This window comes from Haemaphysalis longicornis, unplaced genomic scaffold, assembly GCF_048455015.1.
Source record: "Haemaphysalis longicornis isolate Haplotype H1 unplaced genomic scaffold, Haemaphysalis longicornis Haplotype H1 scaffold_10, whole genome shotgun sequence".
NCBI lineage: Eukaryota > Metazoa > Arthropoda > Arachnida > Ixodida > Ixodidae > Haemaphysalis > Haemaphysalis longicornis.
The window spans coordinates 123580261-123596156 of NW_027526204.1; the positions used below are offsets into that span (position 1 = coordinate 123580261).

General features: G+C 48.8%; 1 protein-coding gene across 1 annotated transcript in view; it reads left to right on the forward strand.

Annotated features, from left to right (window-relative positions):
- LOC144160074 (lysosomal alpha-mannosidase-like) overlaps window positions 1–14327 on the forward strand; it is a 29530-nt gene extending 15203 nt beyond the window's left edge. The window contains exons 7-10 of the mRNA XM_077691683.1: window positions 2014–2100; window positions 3247–3465; window positions 9202–9333; window positions 14094–14327. Of these exons, the coding sequence (XP_077547809.1) occupies window positions 2014–2100; window positions 3247–3465; window positions 9202–9333; window positions 14094–14327 (672 nt within the window). The remainder of the gene's footprint in view (window positions 1–2013; window positions 2101–3246; window positions 3466–9201; window positions 9334–14093) is intronic.
- Window positions 14328–15896: the final 1569 nt, after the last annotated feature.

Here is a 15896-nt window from a genome sequence, read left to right on the forward strand (position 1 = left end):
GATTTAAAATTTTGGCTTAAATTGCCTTATTTCTCAGTGAATAAAGCATCATTTGCTTCCGGGAAAGCGCTTGGGGTACTATGAAACACCTAATCTTTCGAATAAAACAAACTTTTGTTTTCTCTTCATGGCTCCTTTAATTTGGCGTTCACGACCGTGTTCGGCGCGTAGTGGGAGCCAAGCATTAGAACGTAGACCTTATCAGGTGTCTATGGCGGACTTTGCCTCGTGGCCTCTCGGTCACCATTTCGAGATATCCGCAGTCTCACTAAAAAACGATTCAAGATGAAGGGGACCGCATGCATGGCGCCTGTGGGAGGTAAATGCACGGCGAAAAAAATGTTTCGACTTAACCGATATTTCGATATATCCAACTTCGAGTTAACGAAGAATTTTTGTAGTTCGAACGTTCATCGTCATCTTACTACCTAGCTTACTCCCATACACCTGCTAATTCGGGTCCCTGTCCTGCACTATCTGTCCCTTGATATAGGAGGGCCAACACGCCCCATATCTAACCCCTAATCCCCACCCAACGTACGAGCAGTGGGCGGGCCAGCTGACCAGCTCCGACCTTGCATCCCAGCGTCGGCTGGGGGTGAGAACTGGGACGGCCAGGGAAGCCCAGGGATATTTCGACTAGGAGGCCCCTCAGTGGGTGGGCGGCGCAGCATCAGAGAGAGAGAGAGAGAGAGAGACAGCTCTTTATTAGATAAAAGCAGAGAGGTTTGCCGGCATGTTCCCGCCTACATGCTACTCTGCGGGGATGGGGAGAGGGGAGTAAAGGCCCCAGAAGTAGAGCAGAAGAAAGAGAGAGAGAGAGAGACAGAGAGAGAGAGAGAGAGGGGTTGGAGAGTTTAAAAGAAAAAGGGAACATTAAGCTTTGCGTGGTGATGTAAAAGTCCACACGGTCTCGCAGCTGAAGTTCTAGATTGTCTCTGCGACGCCGATTTCGTGTAAATAGTCAAATAAGGCAACCAACACTTTTTCTCTGAGATGATAGAGAGGGCCAGGGTCCAAGGAGACCTTTCAAAGATATAGATCCGTAGTTGAGGCACTCAATCCTTTGTGCGAGGTGATTTTTTTAAATGGATGTATGACGGATATTCTAGGAGGACGTGCTCTACTGTTTCCGGCAATCCACAATTATCACAATAGGGATTCCCAGTTGGACCGAGGCGATGGCGGTAAGGGTTCGTGAGTGCTGCGTTGAGACCAGCATCAGCGTTTGCTCTGCTCCAAATAAAAGTTTATATATTCGCTCTCTCTTCCCTCTACCTACTTCATGAAACAATGTGATCAGGTTTTCATTCGGCCAATGCGGGATCGCGTTAGTTTCAAAAGAAAAGTTGACGTTAACCTGAAACGTAGTCGTGCTTCTACAAGAAATAATTAGCAGCTTTCGCAGAAAACTTCCCGCAATCAAGCGAAAATTCATCCAGGGGCCCAATTCTCTAAAACGACGGGGCGTCGCTTTGAAACGACGCGGTAGCGCCATGCAAATGCATGTGTTCTGGGGTCGGGGCCGTCGCTTTGAGCTGCTTCGGGACGGAGAATCCCTGCAGAAAATCACTGTGGCAAGGGCACGAAGCGACACCCACTGCCCCCCGTTGCTTCGCGTGTAGCTCCGTGTCCTTGCCAAAGTGCTTTTCTGCAGGGATTCTCCGTCCCGAAGCAGCTCGTAGCGACGTCCCCGACCCCAGAACACATGCATTTGCATGGCGCTACCGCGTCGTTTCAAAGCGACGCCCCGTCGTTTTAGAGAATAGGGCCCCTGGTCCGAAGTTCCAACCTGGAACTTCTAGCCCTCTAAGCCAGGCGCTCTTCGAACTGAGCTAACCAAGCTAGGGGCTAGCTGTTTGTAGCGCGAGAGTGGATGATGAAATGCTCGAAGTGAGGGCCAAGCTTTGGTCAGTTCGCGCTGTATGACGGCACTTCAAATGCTACCGCATTTGAAGCCGCCAAGGCATGACATAGAAATCTTCAATACTGAGAAGGCGTTGACATTTTCAGGACAAAGAGAAAGACCTGCAACTGGTGGTTCTTCCGGACCGTCCACAAGGGGGAAGCAGTCGGCGAAAAGGACAGCTGGAGCTGATGGTATGGAGATTTGTCTTCGACTCTTATCCACTACATGACCCATCACTCCCAGCCCAGTGCCTTTCGGTTGCAGATGGCTTTGGTGCTAACGAGCCCACGCTGACCAAGCGTGGCACAGGGAAAACTTTTTTGTTACATTATTCTTCTACGCTTATTCTTCTGTGCAAAGCATGCTTACCGCACTGGACAAACAGAGTAGAACCGTGGGCCTGAAAATTAATATGCAGAAAACTAAAGTAATGATCAATAACCTCGTGACAGCACAGCGGTTTGAGATAGGGGGCGAGGCCGTGGAAGTGGTAAGCGAATATATCTACTTAGGCCAAGTTGTGACCCCGGATCCCAACCATGAGGCAGAGATAATTCGAAGGATAAGGATGGGGTGGGGTGCATTCGGCAGGCATTCTCAGATAATGAATTGCAGCCTACCATTGTCCCTGAAGAAGAAAGTGTATGACAGCTGCATCTTACCGGTACTCACGTACGGGGCAGAAACTTGGAGGCTCACTACGAGGGTTCAACTTGAATTGAGGACGACTCAGCGCGCAATGGAACGGAAGATGATAGGTGTAACATTAAGGTTCAAGAAGATAGCGGAGTGGGTTAGGGAACAAACACGTGTTAAGGACATTTAAGAAGAAATGGACTTGGGCAGGGCTTGTAATGGGAAGGCAAGATAACCGTTGGTCATTAAGGGTAACAGAGTGGATCCCTAGAGAAAGCAAGCTTGGCAGGGGGAGGCAGGAAGTTAAATTGGAAGATGAGATCCAGGAGTGTGCGGGGGTAAATAGGTCGCAGTTAGCACAGGACAGGGATAATTGGAGATCTATGGGAGAGGCCTTTGCCCTGCAGTGGACGTAGATAGGCTGGTGATGATGATTCTTCAAAAGCCGTATGAGGGTATTCCCTAGCTGGTAATTTGTACTCTGTGGAGATTAAGGAGGAGAATACGGAGGCCATATGCACATTCTCTGGCGTTTATTATCACGGACGAATTGCGTGAGTACTATGCTGGAACTCGAAGCAGGGGAGGAGCCAGTTGGACGCAGACCCTAACATCGTTTGAGCCAACGAATTAATTGAGTTGCGTCTATTAACTGACCGTTATTACCATCACCGCCATCTTCAATTCGAGAACCCTTGCAGTTGCACCGTTGGCACGCAGACGATGACGGGCTTGGAAACAGCGAGGGCATCATGGAAGTAGGCGTCGACTCTCAGGGCTTGGTGGTGAGGGGGACGCACCGGCTCTTCCTCGGATCCTGGTCGCAAGCCCAGGAACTCCTGCGACCCACATCACTGCAGCTCGTCTACCGGCCACTGCTGGTCTTTGCGCCGGCTCGATGGAAGCCCAAGAGCGAAATGGTGGGCGCTCGGTGCAATGCCGCAGTGGCTGTCAAAATGCCTATCGCTGCCGTTGTACGCTATCAGTACTGTCGCGCTATGTTGAAGCCCTGTAAGTTTTTACGAAAAGGCATTAATAACTCTGTCCGAGTAGTCACAGTAGTTTCGATGAACATGTCTATTGAGATTCACAGTGTAGCATTTAGCTACTAAGTGTGTACGAATAGTCTCAGCCGTTTCAATGGACGTGAGACTGACATGCACATTGTAACCCCAATTAAATTTACACCTGCTAAGCGAACATGGAGAAAAGCATGTCATTCTCTTTTTATCGCAAGTCCTTCGTAGTTTTGGATCAAACTGTCTTGGTTGATGGAACTTTTTGTTACAGTAAAAGTAAGTTTCAGACTTCCCTTGCCGCCACATTAACGATGGGCTAACGAATGAGGCACCAGGGCAACTTGCCACAGAATACAAGGTGATCAAAGTTGTGTCGACAGGTTTTTTTTTAATTAGGCGCTTATATTTACTTGAAGACCACCTCTACATTGAGGTTATGCGCCCAGGGGGGCAAAAAATGAGGTGTTAATTATTGATGTCGGTGGCTTGATTAACTAAAATTGAATACTTAACTTTTTAATGGCTGGAGTAAGCAGGCATGTTTGTATTGAAAAGTGGGACGCAATCGTGTTTCTACGCAGTTTCATCAGTCAGAATTCTTCTAGCGCATCCGTACTCTGAGATATCGAGCTGCGAAGTTTCATTGCCGTTCGCATGATCTCGCATGCTAGACACAGACGATCGGCGCAAAGCTCCTCCTTTTTGTTATGTGATTGGATAGCGGTTCCGAATACCGCAGATTGCGATAACGTCAGACAAGCGTGAAAGGTGCCAGTTAACACTTTTGCCTATGCCTTCACCCCGTTGTCAAACTAAACACCGTACACAGCAGGCACGTCACAAAAGGGAAGCGCTTTTCGCCGGTCCTCACTGTCTTGCATGCGTGATCATGCGAACGGCAAGTAAACTTCGCAGTTCGATATATCGGAGTACGGGTGCGCTAAAAGAATTCTGACCGATGAAACTGCGTAGAAACACGATGGCGTCCAACTTTTCAATACAAACATGCCTGCTTACTGCATGCCACTAAAAAGTAATTATTCAATTTTAGTTAATTAGGCCACCCACATCAACAATTACCACATCTTTTTGTGTCCCCCTGGGCGCATAACACCAATGCATAGGTAGTCTTCACGTAAATCTAAGCGCCCGACTTAAAAAATTACACCATCTTCCCATTGGGCAACCATGAGTAGGATGCGAAGCAGCATGGGGGTTCACGCCGCGCAGCGCGCGCACCCGCTTTTATACAGCTGGGGAGAGGAGAATACAGGAGAGGCGCGCATTCGCAGTGTGATGCAGCTGGAGGAGAGGAGAATGGAGGAGAGACGCGCATGCGCAGTGGAGTGCGGACGGCGCACGCGGGACATAGCCCCGACCATAAGATGCTTCGCATCTAAAAAAACCTGTCGACTTAACTTTGATCGCACTGTAGATACGTACCTGTGGAACTGCGCATGTTACGTTTGTTGCATAGGAAGAGCATCTAGATGAAGAACCCGAAAAGTCGCGTGGATAACATGGTTCGGCTTTGAAGAAGGCGAGGATCGGAATCAGCGGATGCCATTGTACTAGCTCGCAGTTCTAGTTCAGTCTAATGTAAAATACAGTAATTATTCCTTTCCATGGTGTTGGACTCATTTCTCGGACATTTTCTTGGGGCCGAAACCTGGGATGTCTAAGCCGCACTTGAGAAATTTCCTCGCCGTAAGCTTCTTCCTACACAGTCGTAACCAAGTACTCTTTTGCTTGGTTATCTCGTCGGTCGTAATTGTAGAAAACGTCATAGTGGCAGCTCCTTTAATCCGGGCTATAAACCGAAACACCCTCACCGTTACGCGTAAAACGCGACCAAGTCAGCTGTAATGTACGACAACCCAAGAATGGGTTTTAAGACCGTCGTACGCAAAATTTTCACTTCTGTGTTAATTTCCAGGTCAACCTCCCTTGAGGACAAAACAAGTTTTTGTGCGTCAGCCGGCCAGTCATGACTGTCTTTTACAAGGCACAATGGCCCAGACCACCACAATAAATCGGTTGCCCGGTAGTTGAGGGATGTTCCCCGTGTGAGGCGATCGGCTGGGTTCTCATATCCAGGGAAATGCCTCCACTGTGTCTTCTCAGTGCAGCTCTGAACCTCTGCGACCCGATTTTTGACAAACTGGCTCCACTGTTCCGGACGTCCACGCAACCTATGGAGGGTGATTTAACAGTCCGTCTAGCACACTATTTGGCTAACCTCAAGCAGCTCATAAAAACAATCTTTTCGAAAGGTGAGATGCCGGATCCAAGAAGTGCTGTCATAAGTTCATGCCGTGGTAAAGTCATAGTCGTGAGTGGTGCAACTCGTGGTTTCGAGAACACCAACGGGCTGTGAACGTGACCTTTTGAATCCTCAACTTTCAGGTACGCACAAGCCCCGTAAGCGCGTTGGCTGGTTTCGCAAAAAAACATGGAGCTGTAGAGATTTGGGACGTTGATAGACCACAACGCACCTCTCGACAGTTATACCTCCAAGCTGGGACAACTCATAACGCCAATTCTTCCACTGTTTCTCTAAGTTACTTTGTAAATCTTCGTCCTATGCAACCGACGCCTCGTTGCCATAACTTTTGGAAAATAAATTTTGCTCCAATCGTGAGAGGAGCACGCAAGCCGAGAGGGCCAAATATTGTGGCTACCACTTGAAGGACATACCCTTTGCAATAGCTTTTCATGTCGGACAGTCATTGTATAGGCTTCGTGGCGAGTGTTATGAGGTTCTTCTCTGGATTCTATAGAAGACCCGGAATTTTGACAGTTTCCGAAGAGAGGCAGCTTTCACGCGGCACGAAGAACTTACGTAAGTACTGCGAGTTGGAAGCCCACTTCCGTAACTTCATGCCAGTAGCTTCACCCATGTCGTTCGCCTCGTAAAACAGGTTAACAGCCTTTCTCTCTTTGGGCGCTCGAACCAGTGGGTCACCAATGTAGAATGACTGTGACAGTAGATCAGCTGTCCTCGCACGTGGTCCTTCGACTGTCTTCAAACGACGTTGAAGCGTGGCATTGAGCAGGAACGGACTAGCCTTTGTGCCGAATGGAACTCTGGTCATCCTATTACTCTTCTATTTCAGGTTCGGGTTCGCCTTTTTTCGGAAGCATTTTAACCAGAGGTACATGAGGAACAGAGGATCCCTGTCCTCTTCCCGGACACGGATCTGTAGAAAAGCCTTTTAATTGTCAGCTGTCATAGCTACTTGATACAAGGGGAAACAGCTTAGAAGCTTGACCAGGTCTGCAAGAAGATTCGGTCCCTTTTCTAAGTGATTGTTTCAGGACGTAGCCCCCGGCCGATGAGGAGAGATAGCTTAATAGAAATCTTTGTTGGGCGAGTTGGTTCATGGCTTCAAAAAAATTAAAAAGAGCGCCTTGGACGAGGACCGAGAAACACAGCGCTGGTCCAGTCTACTGTTTCTCTGTCCTCGTCCATTGCTCTCTTTTAGGGGCGAAGCTCCTTAAGGCGTGGGTCTGTCCATCCTCGACGTATGTATGTAGCCACCTCTAGTTTAGTTCTTGGATTGTTTACTAGATGGCGTGGCTACCTCTAGTTTAGTTCTTGGATTGTTTACTAGATGGCGGTACTTGTATATGATGAAAAGATGCGCTTGGATTGTTTACTAGATGGCGTGGCTACCTCTAGTTTAGTTCTTGGGTTGTTTACTAGATGGCGGGGAGCGTTGTAATAAAATCCGTTCGCTGTTGGCGCGCGCTCGGAGTCGCCCGATGGATAAGGCTGCAGATGTGCGAGCCCGCGAGGCAGAAGCGCTCCGTGAAGCTGCGCGACGCCGCCGCCAAGATCCTGCCGTACGAGAGCGGGAGGCCGAAGCGTGTCGTCTGGCTGCGCGACGACGCCGCCAAGATCCCAGCGTTCGAGAACGAGAGGCCCAAGCGTCACGGCAACGGCGCGAGGACCCTGCCGTACGCGAAGCGGCACGGCTGCGGCGCGAAGAGGATCTCCAAAACGTCAGAGAACGGGAAGCGGCGAGAAAGCGCGCGTATCGGCAGGCAGACCCCGATGCAGTGAGAGCTCGTGAGGCGTCTGCAAAACGCATCAGGCGAGCTCAGCCCCAAGGTGCCGACGCGCGGTTTAAGCGGGACTTTCTAGACGTTACGTTCGGACACAGATGTAGTGGGCGAACTTTCACTGAAGAGTCACGGTTTTACTGATGATTTCCCCTCAGGAGCTTCGCCCACTCATCATCATTCACCCCGTGGATATGCTGTGAATTTTTTAAATTTTTTTGTAGCGTAAGCTACACTGGCCGAGGTTGAGCAGTTTCGCGTGTGCAGTGAAGGACCGTTCTACGCAAGCGCGAGGGGAATTGGATTGGATTGGCCTGGATTGGCTTTGCTGGGCTTGGCTTTGCTTTGCTTTGCTTGGCTTGGCTTGACTTGACTTGACTTGACTTGGATTTGGAATTGATTGGATTGGATTGAAGTGGATTGTGTTGGATTCTGTTGCGTCATAGCCACGGCAGATGCACTGGCGCCGGCGCGTGCCCAGTGTGTGCGCCTCAATTACGCAGTAGCCAAGTCTGACGCTGCGCCGGAGCCGCTTGACAGCCGTTTGGCGTGGCTCGTGAAGAGCCGGGCTGGATATTCGCGAGGAGCAGGACTGGACTGGACTAAACTGAATTGGATTAGACTGAATATGACTAGACTGGACTGGACTGGACTGAATTGGACTGGACTGGACTTGATTGGACTGGATTGCTGAACCTTAGCTCACGCTACGTATATCCTGGCATAACAGAGCTAAGCCACTAATAATTTTTTTTTTTGAAGCGATGAGAAGAAACGTCCAAAATGACGCGTACCTTTGTTATGGTCGACTCGCTACCTATCACAGCTTGATGAGGCATGTAGCAAACGTTGTAGGAATTACTTTCAAGTGGAACCTTTTCTGCATGACCGATGTTCATGTAGTTTCTAATCGAGGTGTCATACTCCACGGCAAACTCTGGATTACGGCGAGGAAATTTCTCAAGCGCAGCTTAGACATCCAGGGTTTCGGCATAAAAAAATGTCCGAGAAATGAGTCCAACACCACGAGAAGGAATGATCTCTGTATTTTACATTAGACTGAATTAGAACTGCTAGTTAGTAGAATGGCGTCCGCTGATCCCGATCCTCGTCTTCTTCAAAGCCGGCCATGGTTGTCCACGCAACCTTTCGTCGCCTTCATCTATATGCTTTTGCTATGCGACAAACGTAGGAGCACATGCTACGAACAGCCAGGTGGAGTTGTTTAGCTTGAGACGTTGCCATCTCACAAAGGCTCAACGAGCTTCCGTATCCATAAAACCATTCAAGAATTCGATGCAGACATGCACACAAGTAACGGGATCAGTCATTCATAACGCCGCACAAAGCCCTAAGGTTACGTTACTCCAGCATTCCCATCGCCAGACTTCATTAAAGATCTCTCTCTCTCTCTCTCTCTCTCTCTCTCTCTCTCTCTCTCTCTCTCTCTCTCTCTCTCTCTCTCTCTCTCTCTCTCTCCTCTATCTCTCTCTCTCTCTCTCTCTCAAGCGTCCCCCGTGGGTTCTTCCGTGTCCGGCGACTAACACGCTTTCTTTGCCCGCTGCCGTCCAGTTCTCGGGACTGCGGTCTCCTCTTCCCAAGACGGTGCACATCCTGACCCTGGAGAGGCTGTCGGACGCGCAAGTGTTGCTTCGCCTCGAACACCTTGCACTAACCAATACGTCCGTCAGGGTCGATATCACGGTGAGTAAGACATGTGCGGTGCCTTTTTAATTACATTTTGATTGATTGATTGATTGATTGATTGATTGATTGATTGATTGATTGATTGATTGATTGATTGATTGATTGATTGATTGATTGATTGATTGATTGATTGATTGATTGATTGATTGATTGATTGATTGATTGATTGATTGATTGATTGATTGATTGATTGATCTCCGTTAGGTGCGTGACTTAACCCTTTCAGCCCTGATTTCTTTATTTTAAGCAAAACAATGTTTTCTGTGTGGTTTTCCTAAATTTTGCGTTCCCATAAGCTCACAAACGAAAAAGAGAGCTGAAAGTGCTAACATTAAAAGATTTCTTAATGAAGCAATTAATTAGGGCATCTGGCAGCTACAAATTCTTGGGTTAGCAGAGGCATCACTGTCGCATATTTTCCTAAACCTTATGGCTATACAAACAAAAAATGAACTTCGTAGTCCATGTATTTATACATTTACAAGCTTGGGAAGAAAACTCAAAACGCCATTTTTTTCAGCCTCAATGCCGTAATTTCATCTTCACCGGAGCTTCTTCTTCTTTGTAGCGTCCAGCTCCACTAAAATGAAACAACACTGATATCTATCGCAATAGGCATCATTGGAGGGCAATTCCCCAGAAAACTAGCAGTTTTGGTTTCGTTCTCTATTCGATAGAGGAACTTTTAGGTGATGGCGTCAATTGACACCACGAGGGCCGAAAGGGCAAAAGGCAACGGAAGGATGATTGAGAACTCTGCCAACGTAAGACAGAACGAGGATGGGAGGACATGGATTTGCTGGTAATATGATGACTTCGACGGCGGGGAAGATGAGTAGTAGACGCAAAAATGTGGGACCAAATTCCTGCACTGACTAGCCCGTGACACTTTCCCCTTAAACTGACGTAGACAGGCCTAACAGGGAGTGGTTGTAGAACACCTTTTAGCAACATGTGGGAATGGGTTGACTACGTACTCACGGTTCCTAGAACGCGCTTGAAGGCGGCACTGTCTTTGGGGAGTAGCGATGTGATTTATACAAAAAAACGTCAATCCTAGATCTTTCAAACAAAACACACTGTTTGCAGTTGGAGAATTCATTGGACGCATGTACCACAAAACGCTTAGAGCCTTTATGAAGAACATAAAGCTGTATTTCATTCAAATGTTTTTAGGAGCTATCTGCACCATGTCTGTGGGTTTTGATATGAAACTCGTTTTAAATCTAGTGTGTTAAGCTCCTGTTCATACCGTCTTATTCATTCTGAGTCTACGTCATCGGTATTGCGTATGAACTCAAACCAAGGCTTGGAACCTTCAACGCCTCCACAGCAACCTGTCCTTCCAGCGTCTCTACCCATTGGCATTGCCAACGACTTACCGATTCCGTCCCGTCTAAACCGGTACCTCGTACCTCTCGCCGTTCTCCTGTCAATCGAATTGACACACTTGAAAGAACCAAACGAACCCAAGAATTTGATATATTTGCTGATGTCGGCCCCACTACATTCACTGTCACCAGTTCCCGGACGTCCCTTGATCTATCACCTGCTAACGAATCCCATGTACAGTCTTCGTCAAAATTTTTTCTGCCAAACCTAAGCCTTCTCGACCACAATGAATTTAAAGAATGAGCTTACCCTAACCTTTAACTGTGACAGAAATATTTTATTACATTAAGAAAAAAGGTGTTTTTTTTTTTTCAGCTCTTCGGGGTAAAACGTTTGAGCCTCGCTAGAGACGTGAGCTTGTACATTGAATTTTTTGTGGCCTGTACACTTTCGGCGTGGCCTAGAAAATTTTGACAATGGCTGTACATTACATTCCGTACGCTGCTACAACTGAAGCAGAACAACATTCGGTCACACAGGCTTTGGATTTTCTAACGTACAATTACCAGGCGCAACCACCGACCCAAAATTCGTATGCCAAATGGTTCAGTTTAAGTATTAGAAACCATCAAAATCCTAACCACCACCAACCCGATTGCCGCCAATATCTCTCACCGGATAATCACACTCCGCCGGAACGGCTCGAACGCTCGCTTCGATTGGACATCCCGACATTGGGAGTCTCTTCAACGGCAAGCCAGGCAGCTCACTCATGCAGTGCGCGGTAGCGTCTCTGTGCACATACCTCAGCTGTTTCCGCAACATCTTCCTTTCTTCGACACCTCATTCCTACCGGGTGTGCAGATACACCGCTATCTGATAGAAGAAAAAAACTCCGCCTCAATAACCTCACCCGATATGCGTTCATAGTTTGTCTAACCTCCCGAAACGGGCTGAGTATTCGTTAACAAGTACTTGCTTAATGACAGTCCCTGTCCGAAAAACTACGCAAATGATACGCCCCTGCCACCACCCCACGCTGGCCGAAGTGCCGCTACCCAGCAGAGCTGGTCTACATTACCCCATTTGTTGCTCAACCATATTAACTCGTTATCACAGTGTATCCCCTCCCCCACGAACAATCCCACGATACCCATAAGCCCTCACTTCGTGGACACCCCTAACCTTCACGTAATTGCTCTGTTCGCACTCTCAAGCGATATTGCAGGAGCAGTCTAGGACGATGGGTCTGCTTCCCTCTTTCCTAACGCATTTTCCCCAAGACTCCTCCTCCTCCCTGAAGAATTGCGACGAAACCAAGACCCTACCGATTCCAAAGTCCATTTCATTTTACCCCTGCCACATGATTTCAGCAGTGCAAATAAACCTCCGCGACGTTTAAATTACACTCCTAGATATACCCAAGCCAAATATCATACGTGCACGTGAAGCGATAAGTTCGCAAATCGCTGTGAAAGACGTGGAACAAGTAACCGCGCTCTCTTCAGTTTCCGTCATTATGCACCGTTGTAATTACGCCATTACAGCTGTAACTATCCTATTGGTTGTTCCTGGTTCACGGTTTATTTCTCAAATTTCTTGCGACGATCCGCCGTTTCCGGCGCTTTGCACCAACCTTTTCTATGCCTGAACCTGTACAAACACTTTTGGCGTTTCTTTGGTGTGTTTTGAACGCGCGCGGAATTTCAGTGACGAACTCAATACTTCCCTTTCAACTAGACCACTCAACAACAGACGTTTATTGCTTCAGAAATGCCCTACCAGCCTAAGCGCTTGCTTGCTAGCAGCCATCGATGCCTGCTTTTTGATTGCACCATACCGGAAATGTACCCCTCCACATTGCGGAGAAAAGGAGAAAACTCCCCGGCCTGTGTTATATCAAAGGCCGCCGCAGAGAACACCACGAGTCACCCCCCTCTCCCGGAGAGAGTGGGCAGCTTTCGTCGCGTAGTCCGCGATCGAGTTGACAGGGAACTATTATGCCCGATTTTTCATCTCGGGTAGCTTCGGTGATAGTGAACAGGTTTTTATAATTTTTGCGGGAGGAGATGGCTGGGACAGTAGACTTTACCCCAAAATACATTTTGAGTAGTCGACGGTAAGTGCTGCAGGGCCCCTTTAGCCCGCATCGAAAAGCAGTCCTCTTTGCCTGCAATAAAAACCTCTCTCTCTCTCTCTTGTTTCTCTTTCATGTTTGAATGAATCGTTAGGATACGATGCTACGTGTTTCTGTTGTTGGATTGTTTGTCATAAAGCGCTTTTCTTACATTTCATCTTACATTAAACTTCGCGCGTATGTATGGTTCTGCAGCATTCTTGGACAATAGTTTTCAAGACTTCGTCGATTTAGCGCGCAGTTGTTAAATGCCCGCTCCTGTGGTTTCTCGTCGCCGTTGGCCTCATGTAAGGAGCGAACGAAGAGGACACGAAGTTAGGTAGATAGAGCGAGCATAAAATTACGCCCACCTCCCCTCGCGGGAACCCTGGTGTGATGCAACGCATCTCATGGAGGGTTCCATTGGCGTTTTCCAGCGTATTGATTACGCTTATAGCAGGGATTTTCACGCGAAGGGGAGGTGGGCGTAATTTTCCATTTTCGCCATGCAATGCACATGCAGTACACGTGTGCTCAGGTACGGTCTTTATTGCAGACGAGAATGAGTGCCTTGTGGTCCGTAAAGTGCACAGTTAGGGGTTCGACGATTACATCAAGCAATGGTCGAGTACTGCGAGAGAGTGCAAGCGTAACGCGGACGACCGTCGACTGAGACCGTCGGATCGCGGCATGCCGCTTTATATTCACAGCGCCCGAAGGAGAGGAGAGCGCGGAGAGAGAGTACTGCAAATGCGCAGCGCGCACAGCGCCGAGCGCAGCGCCGCCCACCGGCGCCTAGCAACGGAGTGAGAGCGCGCTGCTATCGGATGTTCGCTATCGGAAAGAGGAGAGGAGGAGAGGCGCAGCTGTGCGGACAACGCCGGACAGACGCAGGAAGGACAGAGGGGCGAGCATGAGATGCGTTGCATCTAAAAACGAAGGAGGAAGGTATGGCGATAGTGTGAGAAAGAGGACGGTATGCCGAGGCCGAATGAGACATGATCCACGAAGGTGGCGACGCGCTGCGAGATAGCGTCAGACCATATCGCGCGCCGTCGTGCGTTCTCTGATGACGTGATCATTTCCTGAGACGCAGCAGCTATGCGCCGTCACCGAAACTGCAGTTCGCGCTGCGCTCGAATTTTGCATTAGGGAGTATTGTAATAAGTCAGAATTTTTTTAGGTCCTGGCATCTGTACTAATTTACCTTTTTCCAATCTTTAGTTTTACTTGAAATTTATCGATTCATCAATCAATGAATTAATCTGTGGATAAAGCAGCGTGCCCTCTTTTCCAATCCCTAACGCAGCGACTGCTTTCCGGCTACCGGCTGGAAGACGTGCGTCCAGTCACTCTGGCAGCCAACCAGTTTCTGCCGGGCCCCACCCGTCACTCCTGGAACAAGGAGAACGCCGACAAGCCCGCATCTGAAGTGCCCATAGCGTCTCCTGAGATGATTTCTTTACCCCATGGCGGTGGCACCGTAGTCAACCTCGCTCCGAACGAGATTGCAACCTTCGTGGCGAGCCTCATCTCCGAGTGAAGACTCTAATGAAGGAAGTGGGCAACCTGAAAGATTTATCGAGCTAATGATTTGTCAGATTTAAGCAACCTTCCCGAAGTGCCAAACACATGTGCGGAGAGCGACGCGTTTCCGCGTGCGTTTTTTTCTCTCCGGAAACCGGAAAAAAAACGTGCGGAAACGCGTCCCTCTCCGCACATGTGTCCGGTCCTTGAGCTTCGACACGCGCACCTGTCCAGAAAAAAACAACCGCTGGTTGTAAACGGCGAACAGGAACGCAGCTGCAAAACGGAAACTTAAGGTGTACGGTGTACGTGTGCGCAGAGCGGGTGAACATGTACACTTACCGATGGTGCAACGTCTACGTGTCAGTCACTGGTCATGGCGGTCCGTCGAACTAGCGCGGGTCCGCAAGACTTAAGTAACTGTTAAATGAAAGCACTACAAGGCGTTGAGGCACGAAAACCGCACACTTTCATTTTATTCATATTATCCCTAGGCGTGCCTGTGCTGTGGGAGTTGAGAGGGCGAAATAGTGGTAGGTGGGCGAAGCGGCCCTGCGGCTAAAAGGGCAGAGAACCCGGAGCGCCTCTAAAATATGCCGCCCAGTTTCTAAGGGCGTATCAATAGGCCCAACAATTCCAGCGACAGCTTAGGGGCTTCTACAAAGGAAAATAAAAATATGCAGCGTGAGAAAAAGACAAAAATAAAATCTGTGGACAAAGAAAGTTCTCTACTCTTGCCCATTGTTCATGTTTCCGTGATGTGTCTTACTTTTTTGCATGCGTGCTTGTTTGGGTGGGTGGGACAAAACTTTGATTAGCGGAGCAGCCCCTTGTCGAGCACGTTTTGACAAGTCCTCTTGTCGAAACATGTCCGCTGCCAACGTTTCGACAAGAGGACGTCTTCTTCTGGACCTGTGCGTGTGCGTGGGTTTATTTGTGTACGCGCGCTGGACGACTGTTCGAGCTGGACGATATCCGTCTATACCAATGGTAAAAACCGTACCCCGAACGTACGTGAAGTGGGGCGCTTCGAGGACAGCTGCCTGCGTCGCCGGCCCGCATAGCCTCATCCCCAGCTGCGCGATTCTCTTCTCTTCGCGAGACATGTGTACCCGGCGGCAAATCGACGGCGGCGGTCAAAGCAAAACGAAAGTAGTCTCGAGCCCGACGATGCATGCGGGTCGCATCGCTAACAGCGTAGTAGCGCGGAAACGTGTGCGCTGATTCACCTTAGCTGCCACCGGGGCTTCAGCCTTGCGCCGAACGCGAGATGGCACGACCCTGTCCACGTTGCGTTCAAAGGGACACTGGGAAGAACCACCGCAAATAAAAAAATCTATCAGCACACTTCAACAGTGAGAAGAAGGATTACCAGCCAAGTCCAAGGAGTGCATGAAACAAAACACGTGTATTTGTAATTTCCGATTGAGCATATCTCTCAGCCGATTAGAGGAATGAAATGCGGAAGGACGAGATCTTTGTTCTAGCGGACCAATATGGAACTGTCCGTTTCAGTCCCGCGTCTTAGGTATCTTAATGTCTCTGTGTAACACACGAACCCAAACCAATCGATGACGGAAGAGAG